We start from the raw sequence: 13,119 nt of genomic DNA on the forward strand, positions 1-13,119 counted from the left end.
AATTTTAAAATCAAGGTGTTGCTTGACTGGGAGCCAATCTAAGGTAGCAGCACAGGAGTTATAAGTGGACAGGATTTGTCACAAATAAAGAGATGGGCAGCAGAGTTTTGGATGACGTCAAGTTTATGGAGGGCAGAATGTGGGAGGCCAGCTAGGAGTGTGCTGGAATAGTCATGTCTGAAGGTAACAAAGGCATGGATGAGGCTTTCAGCAGCAGATGAGCTGAGGCAGGGACTGAGTCGGGCAATGTTACAAAGGTGAAAATAGGCTGTCTTAGCATGGCGTGTTTTTGGAAACTCACCTCAGGTCAATATGACAACAACGTTGTGAACAGTCTGATGAAGATTAAGATGTAGAACACCCAAAACATTTACAATCCAGGAAAGTAATGAAGTAATGGGTTAAAAAAAAACATTAAGCACACATGCGTTAACCACTGCTGGACAATAAATTGGGTTTATTTTATTATTTTGTCTAGAGTTTCTTTCTGTTGGTGCAGGAAAAAACTGCCAGCAAATGTCATCTTTCATCTTGTGCCACTGAAGCCATGAAAGGCAACCCCAAATACTAATTTCACAAAGACTTGCCAAACAGCACTCAACTCTGCAGTCTGCAATTAGGCGTCCCAGCCCTCTAAAGGTGGCGTGATATTTGGTACTGTAGGAACTGCTTTACAGGTCCCTCTCTTCTTTAAAGGATTTTCTAGTTCTGCTAAACTCTTCAAAATACTTTTTTTCCCCTACAGGATAATGGAAACACTGATTCAGCTAATTGTATAATAATATTTCCCTGTGTTCTGATCCAAAAACCAAATAAAAATCCTACCCAAAAAGCCGATGTCACTTCAACAGTTCAACTTTAAAATCCTGGTGTGAATGGACAGAAATAATTTACTGACCCTTGCAAACCAAATCTTGTCAGTTAGATCCAGCCCATCAACTGAAAACATGGTCTTAATGAGTGAGCCTTAAGCTGATCTCAGTTGGGATGGAAATAAGGGTACAACAATAATTATCAGCACCTCTGAGCTGGCATCAGCCAGCGTTCCAACTCCTGATTGCAATCCAGAAGTCCCAGATGATTGCTGTTGTCCATGGATGCCCCACCAGAAGTCATTATTTCAAAAGAGGAAATAAGAAAATTGTCATGCATCATGAAATGTTTAAAAAGATGTCTGCTACTTTTTATTTACAAAGTGTGCAATTGAGATGGGTTTGACAAAATACACAAAACATTTTAGTCCTTATTTGCCTGTGAACTCTTGGACAGGTGTTGTCTACATTTGAAAACTGCCGACAGTTCTTTTCTCAGTTTTCACCCTCAAAAAAAAAATCAAAATTCATTTGATTCCAAGTACATTATATGGAATGTGACTTAAGAAGAGGAGTTATTTGAAAAATTAAACACTATCTACCTCAATTACATTGAAATATGAAGGAACCGCAACTGAACCTAACCTGGTCTTCTGTGTGTTAGACAACAGATCAGATCCCGTGTCAACACCTATGCTCCCTGTATTTTCTCCAGTGGAGGAGTTACGATGACTAAGTGCAGGAACAGTCCGAGTTGGAAATTGCTGCAATTCAGATAATGCACTTTGCTGCCCATCCCCTGATTCAGATGATTTTTCCAGTATTGATCCACAAGTGTTCACAGAAATTGGACTCTGCTGATTAGGATTTTTCTGGTAAGAATCAAAGTGCATAGCCCATCTGTTGTGATCATCACCCTATTAAAACAGAAGACATGCAATGATTGATAGTTAGAAAGAAATGGAAAAATTTTAACCCACCCCAGCCAGCTGGATCGAGGTGGCGCTCAAAATAGCTGTGTAAAGACATACCACCTATTCCTACTCGATTCCTGCATGTTGCTATTTGAACTGAGCCTTGTTTTTAAGCAGTCGAAGTGTCTATCTGACTCAGGTTGGAGCCTCATTAATAAATGCAAAAGGGATCCTTATCTTTATCTTATAATTCACTGAAATTTTACAGTATTAAAGACATACAGGCATTTTGAGAGCCACAAAGGGCATTTGATATCACACGGTTGAACTATAATCAATATTCAACCCAAAATAAAATTATTAACATACATGGACTTTCCATTTGTACTTCCCTCCCCAGGCAGCAACTCTACAGTCTGAAAAAATAAGGCTTCTGAAGGCAGTTTTATATTAAAAGAAATGCAGTTGACAGCAAATGTGTATTTCCCTCACTATCAATGGCACTGGTGACCTTTACAGAACCTGACAGCATTGGAGACTCTCATTTTCATGCATCCTGTAAGCAACTCTTGATATCAGCAATGACAGTTTCATTAAAGCAGAGGAGAGGAGCTTACGGAGTTTGCAAATGTGGCTTACGTAGGACTATATACAACTGGTGTAAAGGAAAAAATGCCCAAAGGTCTCTTATTGTTCTATAAAGCAAAATAATATTTTTTCTTCTTTTGGTACCCATTTGTGGTTGCAATTTATTGCAACTCAGTGCCTAGAGAGTTGGTTCAGGAATAAAGTAAGGAATTCAGAATTACTTAGATCAACACTTCAGAAATGCCAAGGACCCAATTCAGGCAGTCAGATGTGTCCTGAATTTTTTTTAAAGAATATCTGACAATACATTTAAATTTGCCTGAAAACAAAAAAGTCCATCTGAACATGAAAATACTAAATGGGAATAATAAGCATTAGTAGGAATGAGTTTACTGATAAAATGGGTCACTAATGGAAGCAAAGAAAAAAACACTGTGCTTGTAAATTGGGAAATCATTTTATACTCCATCGAATTTTGCCACTTGAGTAATCAGAGCTGAATATACAACAAAGCTGCCTTAAGAAAAACTAGGAAGAAACAGCAACAATTTATTTCTCCATAGCATTCCTCTCACACTGAAAGCTGTCTCAAAATGCTTTACATTAGGGGAAAAAGGACAAGATACAAGAGATGAATAGAGAAAACTGAGAAGAGATGGAGATGAATGGATGGTCAAAAGGTTAGAGTTTTAAAGGTTTTCCAAAGCATGGAGAAAGGTGGTAAGATAGAGGAAAGGAGCTCCACAGGGCAGAGGCCGAACCACTTAAGCAGCAGTCACCACTAGTTGATCAGGAGGTGGTAGAAACCACGAGTAAGCAGGTTAAATAAGTGAGATGGATAGGTGTTGAAGCATGTACAACTGAAGCCAATTGCTAAAGTAGGTTGGGTTAAGCCTATAACAAAATGTGAAAGCAAGAACAAGCTAGGCACAGGAAGCAAGTTCGGCTTGGAGAGGGTGAAGGTGCAGAAGCATGTTAAGAGAAGCTAAGACTCAAAGTAATATAGCTGTGGAGTACAACTTCAGCAGTAACCGGCAGGCAATGTTGCAACGGTGGATACAAGTGGTATGGTTAACAATGGAATTGGGGGAAGAAAGCTCAGCTTGGGATTGAACAGTACACTATGGTTCTGCACATGGCAACATGGTTTGCGACAGAAGCCAAGAAGGCTGAAGTCAAGGCCAGAGAAAGGCAGATGCTGGTGTTAACTGATGAGGATGGCTGCAGTTTTGCTTATATTAGGTGAAAGAAATGTTAGTTAATCCAGGTTTAATAGTTGCAAGACCGTTACAGAAGCTAGCAACAGCCTTTGATTGGTGGAGCATATGGAGATACAGCTGGGTGCCATCAGTGTACATACAGAAGCTCTCCCAATGGGCATAATTTTACTACAGGCTTTGGAACCCCACTGTCAGGACGAAATGGGGGTCCTGAGCTTGCACGTACCAGCAGCAGGACCAGCTCAGCAATTTCACCAGAGGCGGCTTCCTAATTGGCCATCTCCAGGCTTACCATCCAATTAACAGCATCAGGCGTGCTTCTGATGCTGCCGTCAGCCCAATAAGAGGGCCTACAGCTCTAGAGCCTAAGCAGCCTCATCAGGAGAGGTGGACGCTGCTGTGGCAGCTCTGGGAGCAAGAGGGTGCTTCAACATGGAGGTGCCCTCAGAGCGTTAAAATTAAATAAAAAATAGAGGAGCTCAGCAGGCAGGTCCCTCCGGATGGCCCAATCCAATAGGGTTGCGGGGGCAGCCTTGCCTGCCCGCAGCCCCCTCTTTGGAACATGGAGCCTGCAGCACTGATGGCAGCAATGAGGCTATCTCCATGAATATGGTGGCCTCCCAATGTGACGGGGAGTTGCTCTGCCACCAGAAAAATTGTCCCTAATAGGGGCCTTGATTACTTGAATGGGCTGCCTGCCAAACAGAGGCAGTCAACCCGTTTGCATCCAGTCCTGCCGTTGGGAAACTTCCTGACAGCAGGAATGCGTCTGGGAGCCATCCTGACATGGTCCCCGCTATGACTGTCCATGCCCCCACCCCGCTACCCTGGGGCTGGGAAAACCCTGTCTTATGTTTCTAGGTAATATTGTTGAGGGATAGCATGTGAAGACGAGAGGAATCAGGGATCTAGGGTAGAAGGCACCGTGCAGATAGGGAAGAAAAAGCTGTTTGAGGTAATGTAATGCCTGTAGTCAAATATGAGCAGAACCAGAAAAGATGCGTGCCACAGTAGTGTGCAAGAAGGGAGATACTGGAGAAGGATGAAGGCTGTGTCAAAGGTTTCATAGAGACCAAGGAGATTGAAGAGAGACAGTAAGCAATGATCGCAATCTCACACAACGTAATTTGTGACATTGATGTGGAGTCTCAGTGGCATAAATAAGCATAACACTTCGAAGGGGATATTAAGTCTTCAGGAACTGGGAGCAAATAGAAATGAAACCTGTATGTTCTGTAGGCATGTCTAAGTAGATGTTTTCCATTTCAGCAAGTAAAATAAAACACAAGTAGCATTGTATGACCACAATGCAGCATAGCAAGAAATATCTTAATAGTTAAGGATAGACAAGTTGTTTCCAGATGTATTACTATGCTTATTAAGATATACCTCTGAATATTTTAACTTTTCTTGCAGCTTCCTAATTTTTTCTTCCTCTCTTTGTTTATCCAGCTCTTGGAGCCACTTTTTTTGTTGTTCGCGTTTTACTGCACTGAAAGGATGCTCTAGTGGTGCAGATTCCTGCATGATACCAAAAAGCACTTAAAAATCATACTCTCTCTCATAGGCTAAATTAACTCAAAAACATGCATAAATTATCCTACATATGATCTAATTGTGTTAAATTATCAAACTATATTGATATAGATAAAGATAGGCTCTCATTCTGCAATGGTTGCACTGGTGCATATTTTAGGTCACTGAAGTTCAATTCTGTAGGCACAGTATAAATACATTACAGCAACAACTTTAAGTCATAAAACTAGCATCTGTTGTTGCCTAAAGACAAGCAGGATGGATCAAAGGATGCACATTGGTATCAGTCCAGATATCCATATAGGGAGTCATATTCCTGATATATCAATATAAAATATACAACTGCAACCTGGGCTAGAGCAGTGAATTTTCATACCAGTTTAGACTGGTGGGTTTACTGTGGTATAAATGTAATAAAATACATTATATTTGATGGCAATTTAGCATTATGACATCAACGCAGCTTTGATAAATAAAGGTACTGCATTGTTCATATACTGAACTAAGGAATAAGCTTCTGGCTTAATGGTAGTATTTCCGCCTCCGCGTCAGAAGGTGCAGGGTTCAACCCGCATTTCAAACAGTCCTGGCAAGTGGAGACCATCACTCTGGCTCTGAATTCTGGGTTGCCATTCTGCAGGATACTCTCATCCAGTGGGAGTGAGAATGGATGCCCCCACCCCCACCCACCAACCATCCCCTGCCCCCAATCCTGCCATTTTATGGATTGTGGGAGCTCATAAGCCACTCATATCGGGCTACCTAGTATAAAGATCATGGAAGGAGTGGTCCTGTACCTGCCTCTCAGACTGTCAATCAGCCTGTGAATCCTTCCCCTAAAAGCTCTCCAAGGGAACAGTGTAAAGATAGAAAAATAATTACCTTCGACTACCAGTTGTACTTAATCAAAAGCTCAACACATAAGCAAGTCAGATTTTCACTCTTCCATAGCAACAGAAATGCTTTCTCAAATAGATTTTTCTGTTGGCTCAGCTCAATAAAATGAACTATTCTCAATAGGTAGAATTAGTTATTGATAATTAGTTGCTTCCCAAGTAATAATGTGCATTTCACCATTAGAATTCTTCAGTAAGTGAATCTTTATTTTTCTCATGTGACATTAGGGGGATAAAGAGAAACAGTACCACTTACCCCAAGGACAAAGGCTGAACGGATGGCAGCAGGTAAATCTGGAGAACTAAAACTAGAAGCTTTACCAACGTTACCATTTGAAGGAACAGTTGTATTCACAGTGTTTGCCACAGTGGGGGCGGTGCTAATCACTCGACGATCAGTATATGGACCAGATGCAGCTGGTAAAGTTGCTTGCGACTAAGAAAAAAGGAGGCAACAATCTGTTCATTGTAATCTTATAACATAGAGCAGCATTTTCTGCATAATACTGGATTATGCCAGAAAGGTCATAGCGTTATTGTTCTACAAGACTAAAAAAAAAGAAACATTCCTTCCCAATTTGAGAGAAATGTTTGACAAGTATATTTCCACCTAAAAAGGTTTCCACAATGGAGAAACTTTTACAGGCACTTGTTCAGATCCTGAGCAAGCTTTCAATGCATCATCAAAAAGCTATATATTAGTCAGAAAAGGACAATTACAAGGTACTTTATTTCTTAAACAACAATTAACTATGTGCCATCTTGTGTGTTTAAGTTTATTGCTTTTGAAATTTTCTGAAAATTTACAACCTTTGCAAAAAACATTTCAAACTTCTAAACAAATCTGGAATTTGGGCAACTATACAGAAAATGTACCACCTTGGAAATTCAAAATAAAAACAGAAAGTGCTGGAAATACTCAGGTCTGGGAGCATCTATGGAGAGAGAAGCAGAGCTAACGTTTCCTGGATCTGATGAAAGGTCACCGACATGAAACGGTACTCCTGCAGTATCGCAAGGATCAATGTTAGGGCCACAGCTGTTCACAAGCTATATAAATGATCTGGATGTGGGGACCAATCATAATATTTCCAAATTTGCTGATGACACAAAACTAGGTGGGAATGTAAGTTGTGAGGAAGATGTAAGGAGGCTTCAAGTGGACTTGGACAGGCGAAGTGAATGGACAAGAACATGGCAGATGGAATATAATGTGAATAAATGTGAAGTTATCCACTTCGGTAGAAAAAACAGAAAGACAGAATATTTCTTAAATGGTGAGAGGTTGGGAAATGTTGCTGTCCAAAGGGACCTGGGTGTCCTTGTTCATGAGTCACTAAAAGCTGGCATGCAGGTGCAGCAAGCAATTAGGAAGACAAGTGGTATGTTGGCCTTCATCACAAGGGGATTTCAGTACAGAAGGAAAAATGTCTAACTGCAATTGTATAGAATCTTCGTGAGACTGCACCTGAAGTATTATGTACAGTTTTGGTCTCCTTATCTAAAGAAAGATATACTTGCCATACAGGGAGTGCAACGGAAGTTCGGCAGACTAATCCCTGGGATGGCGGGATTGTATTATGAGGAGAGATTGAGGAAACTGGGCCTGTATTTTCTAGAATTTCAAAGAATGAGAGGTAATCTCATTGAAACTTACAAAATTCTTACAGGGCATGACAAGGTGGGTGTAGAGAAGATGTTTCCTCTGGCTGGTGAGTCTAAAACCAGGGGACATAATCTCAGAATACGGGGTAGGCCATTTAAGACCGAGATGAGGAGGAATTTCTTCACTCAGAGGGTGGCATTGTGTTTATAAAATCCTTTGGTATGTCCTGAGGTTGTAAAAGATGCTATACAAATGCAAGTTCATTCTTTTTTTACATTGCTTGACTACCGAGTACTTTGAATACCAGCAATGACCAGCAAGTTATCAAAGACACCTGAGTTTGTAATCAGTCAACTTTAGCATATTAAGCTCTCTATTATCTGTTAGGTAGTAGATTTATGATTACTAATTTACATAGTCCATCAACATCCATACAGACAACTTGTCTAGGTTCTCGCAGTTGCATACTGCCTGGTCATTTTCTGTATAAACCTGTTTTTAACCCTCCATATGCTGTTACTAATAGTAAAGGTTTAAAATCAATGCTCTAATACCCACAGTGACGAAGGCCTTCTCAGTGTCTCACCCAAGCAGCTACGTTTCATAGTGAGTTACTCAACATTAGAGAACCATCAATCAAGCCTGTCCTCACCTAATGTCTAACAAGTGCACTTTCAGCAACGGTCTATACAGGAGCAGAAATATTTTATGCTTTGATGAGAGAAGTAAAAAGTGTCATAACACTTTGTGATCATACAGTACATTTCAGGCAATGTTCCTCTTTCACTGTGATTGAACAGATAATTATTTTATTGCTAGATTATCATGGCTCAAATCCATTTCCTGATCTCAGATATTTTCCCTATTTATCACACTAAAAGACATTGGGCAAAGTAACATTTCTCTATGTGTGTATTTTGTTACGACCACAGTGGGAGGAGTGCACTGTTAGTTCAGTCCTACTTGTCCACAGGTCACAGTATATCAATAAATTTTCCCACTAACTGAAACAGCCAATTAAATACTCTATTTGTCTCCAGAATAGAGCATACTAACCAAATTTCTTTAATAAACAAAAATTCATTACAACACCCCAAGTGTAACCAATAATGAAGTAAATATATATATGAATTGAGATAATAAAGCTCCTTATTTTTTCCCCTAGCCCTCCCGCACTTACATCCAAAAACCAGTTAACTGGGAAAAAAAGGGATTTTTGTTTACAGCTGTTACAAAGAAATAGAAGGAATAAAAAAGAAACTTAGACTGCAATTATCTTGAAGGAAGTCCTTTGGCTTGGCGAGGTGTACCAAAGTCGAATAGTTGGATGCCACCTGAAATCTTTCCAGGCGAGGTTGTTGAACAGTCAGTTTCGGGTGGGCACTCATAGAAACATAGAAAATAGAAGCAGGAGTAGGCCATTCAGCCCTTCGAGCCTGCTCCACCATTCATTATGATCATGACTGATCACCCAACTCAGTAACCTGTTCCTGCTTTCGCCTCATACCCTTTGATCCCTTTAGACCCAAGAGCTAGATCTAACTCCTTCTTGAAAACAAACAATGATTTAGCCTCAACTGCTTTCTGTGGTAGCGAATTCCACAGGCTCACCACTCTCTGGGTGAAGAAATTTCTCATCTCAGCCCTGAAAGGTTTACCCCGTAACCTTAGACTATGACCCCTGGTTCTGGACACCCCCATCATCGGGAACATCCTTCCTGCATCTACCCTGTCAAGTCCTGTTAGAATTTTATAGGTTCAACTATAATCATCAGATAGGATCACATAGGTCTTCCATCAGGCGTGCAGCAACAGGTAATAGTTCTCACCCACATTTGATGTAAAAGACCTTTTAAAGATGCAAGATTTCTGTAAATATTCAGGATTTCTTCCAAAATGCAGGAGTCAACAGTACCACTTCATACAGGCTTTTGCTTTTCACTAGCATGGATTCAAAAAGAGAGGTTAACAGTTATCCGGTTTTTTCCTCTCGTCTCCTAGCAGGTCCATATGCAGATTCCAACTGCCTGCTTTTAGTCCAAAAACTAGCATCTTTTAACAGTTCAAAGTGAAATTAATTTTTCCAAACAAGTCTCATGCTAAGTCATAAATTCTCTCTTGTCACATTAAAGGGTAGCTCTTAGGTCAAAACTCCCTGGGGTTTACTTGAAAGCACCCGGTTTCCAGTATTTATTTACTGGTCAAAACCAGGAACCTCTTGTTGACCTTGTTTTTTTTTCTTTTAAAAGCATCTATAAAGTTCAGCTATCTCCAGATGTTTCAATGTGCATGAAATTCTTTTTTTTTTAGTTTTTTAAAATACAGATTCCCACATTTTACCACAAAAATAGAAATTCTGTAACAATTTGCAAAACAAAACTACAGCTACATTAGCAAGCAATGCTATGGCAACTTAAGCCAGACTATAGATTTAATTAAAGAATAAACATTTGCCTACTTTTCATCAGGGAAAGAAAGAAAACAAGAAAAAACAGGCAAGGAGAGAGAAACAAACAGGGAAAGTATGTAAAAGGAGAAAAAAAGCAGTAAACTTTTTTTAAACCCCTACCTGTGCTTCATATGTTGCAAGTATCTTCTCTGTGTTGGATTGCAGGGGTGCCCCTGCACCAGGCCTTCCCCATGGATTCCATTCCAAAAATTCTGAAGCTGTGTTATCTTTCTTTAACAGTTTCTTAAAAGCTACCTGTTCATCTGCAGATTTCCAATAATTAAAAAAAATTGTCAATCAGGTCTGACAGCCATATTGGCAGCATGATTGATCTTGAAAATCAATTTTCTGACCAAGGTTCAGTCTCCATTTTTTTTTTAAAGATTGAAAGAGAAAGATGATTTTTTTTGCTCAAGACAGTTGATGTAGTAGTGGAAAACAGAATATTTAAACTTTTTTTGTGCAAGCACGATGGACACTATTTAAATCTCCAAACAATATCCCAACAACCTGTCTTAGTTGCAACCTCCAAACAGCACAAACACAAAAGTCTGTCATTTTACTCCTAGCCAGCTTTGATAAAAGTTAGGCAAAAAAGTGACAATATGAAACAACTGCAGTTTGTTAAAAAGGCTTTGCTTTTATAGGGCACTAATCATCTTCCCAGAATATTTCAACAACATGCATTCATTTCACAGAATTGTTACAGTGCAGAAGTCCCATCATGTCCGCACCGGCTCCCTGAAAGAGCAATTTACTTCGTGCCATTCCCCCGCCTTCTCCCTGTAACTCTGCACATTCTTCCTTTTTATAGAACATTTTAATTCCCTTTTGAATGCTTCAATTGAACCTGCTTCCACCACACTCAGACAGTGCATTCCAGACCTTAACCACTCGCTATGTGAAAAACGTTTTCCTCATGTCACTTTTGCTTCTCTTACCAATTACTTTAAATCAGTGTGCTCTCGGTCTCGATTCTTTCGTGAGTGGGAACAGTTTCTCCCTATCTACTCCGTCCAGACCCTTCATGATTTTAAATACCTTTATCAAATCACCTCTCAGCCTTCCCTTCTGTAAGGAAGCAGTCCCAACTTCTCCCATGTATCTTCATAACTGAAGTTCCTCACCCCGGAATCATTCTCGTTAATCTTTTCTGTACTCTCTCCAATGCTCTCACATCTTCCCTAGAGTGTGGCACCCAGAACTGAATGCAATACTCCAGCTGAGGCCAAACTAGTGTCTTATACAAGTTCAACATAAATTCCTTGCTCTTGTACTCTATGCCCCTATTAAAAAAGCCCAGGATACTGTATGCTTTATTAATCGCTCTCTCAACCTGTCCTGCCACCTTCAATGTCTTATGCACATATACACCTAGATCCTAGGTTGCGCTTCTGATATGTCTTCCTTTTTCCTCAACTGAGGATTCCCCCCCCCACTGTTGTTGACAGGGCCCTCAACCGTGTCCGGCCCATTTCCCGCGCCTCTACCCTCACCCCTTCCCCTCCCTCCGAGAACCACGACAGGGATCCCCTTGTCCTCACTTTCCACCCCATCAGCCTCCATATCCAAAGGATCATCCTTCGCCATTTCCGCCACCTCCAGCGTGATGCCACTACCAAACGCATCTTCCCCTCCCTTCCCCTGTCAACATTCCGAAGGGATCGTTCCCTCCGCGACACCCTGGTCCACTCCTCCATCACCCCTACCACCTCGTCCCCTTCCCATGGCACCTTCCCCTGCAATCGCAGGAGGTGTAATATCTGCCCATTTACTTCCTCTCTCCTCACTATCCCAGACCCCAAACACTCCTTTCAGGTGAAGCCGCGATTTACTTGTACTTCTTTCAATGTAGTATACTGTATTCGCTGCTCACAATTTGGTCTCCTCTACACTGACCAAACGCAGACTGGGTGACCGCTTTGTGGAACACCTCTGCTCAGTCCGCAAGCAGAACCCTGAGCTTCCGGTTGCTTGCCATTTCAACACTCCCCCCTGCTCTCATGCTCACATCTCTGTCCTGGGATTGCTGCAGTGTTCCAGTGAACATCAACGCAAGCTCGAGGAACAGCATCTCATTTACCGATTAGGCACACTACAGCCTGCCGGACTGAACACTGAGTTCAATAATTTCAGAGCATGACGGGCCCCCTATTTTACTTTTATTTTTAGTTATTTTTTCTTTTTTATACATTTTGTGCATTTATTTTATTTCATCTTAGTTTGTTCAGTTTGCTTACCCACTTTTTTTTCATGTTTGTACTTGCGGCTGTTCAATTTTCAGTCCGTTAACACCCTATCTGTACTAATGCTTTGTCTTTCAACACACCATTAACATATTGTTTGCCTTTGCTCCATGACCTTCTGGTCAGCTATTCTGTGACCTTGTTCTATCTACACCTTCTCCTTTGTTATCTCTTGCCCCACCCCACTTTACTTGCTTATAACCCTTCACATTTCTAATATTTGCCAGTTTTGAAGAAGGGTCACTGACCTGAAACGTTAACTCTGCTTCTCTCTCCACAGATGCTGCCAGACCCGCTGAGTATTTCCAGCATTTCTTATTTTTATTTCAGATTTCCAGCATCCGCAGTATTTTGCTTTTATACACCTAGGTCCCTCTGCTCCTGCACCCTCTTTAGAATTGTACCCTTTATTTTATATTGTCTCTCCACATTCTTCCTACCAAAATGAATCACTTCAAATTTCTCTGCATTGAACTTCATCTCCCACCTGTCTGTCCATTCCACCAACTTGTCTATGTCCTTTTGAAGTTCTACACTACCCTCCTCACAGTTCACAATGCTTCCAAGTTTCGTATCATCTGCAAACTTTGAAATTGTGTCCTGTACACCAAGGGCTAGGTCATTAAAATATATATCAGGAAAAACAAGGGTCCCAACACTTACCCCTGGGGAACTCCACTACAAAGCTTCCACCAGCCTGAAAAACATCCATTAACCACTACTCTTAAGTTTTGTCACTCAGCCAATTCCGTATCCATGTTGCTACCGTCCCTTTTATTCCACGAGCTACAACTTTGCTCACAAGATTGTTGTGTGGCACTGTATCAAACGCCTTTTGAGAGTCTTACAGCA

At 40.9% G+C, this 13,119-nt stretch overlaps 1 protein-coding gene across 3 annotated transcripts in view; it reads right to left on the bottom strand.

Annotated features, from left to right (window-relative positions):
• ccdc66 (coiled-coil domain containing 66) overlaps positions 1 to 13,119 on the bottom strand; it is a 91,845-nt gene that overhangs the window by 35,269 nt on the left and 43,457 nt on the right. For 2 of the 3 annotated variants that reach the window (XM_068051707.1, XM_068051705.1), the window contains 4 exons: positions 10,142 to 10,284; positions 6,223 to 6,402; positions 4,924 to 5,055; positions 1,458 to 1,729 (listed from right to left, as the gene is read on the bottom strand). In XM_068051707.1, coding sequence (XP_067907808.1) covers positions 1,458 to 1,729; positions 4,924 to 5,055; positions 6,223 to 6,402; positions 10,142 to 10,284 — 727 coding nt within the window. The remainder of the gene's footprint in view (positions 1 to 1,457; positions 1,730 to 4,923; positions 5,056 to 6,222; positions 6,403 to 10,141; positions 10,285 to 13,119) is intronic. The other variant, XM_068051706.1, reaches the window with a different exon arrangement.

Source organism: Heterodontus francisci, chromosome 19 (genome assembly GCF_036365525.1).
Source record: "Heterodontus francisci isolate sHetFra1 chromosome 19, sHetFra1.hap1, whole genome shotgun sequence".
Lineage (NCBI taxonomy): Eukaryota > Metazoa > Chordata > Chondrichthyes > Heterodontiformes > Heterodontidae > Heterodontus > Heterodontus francisci.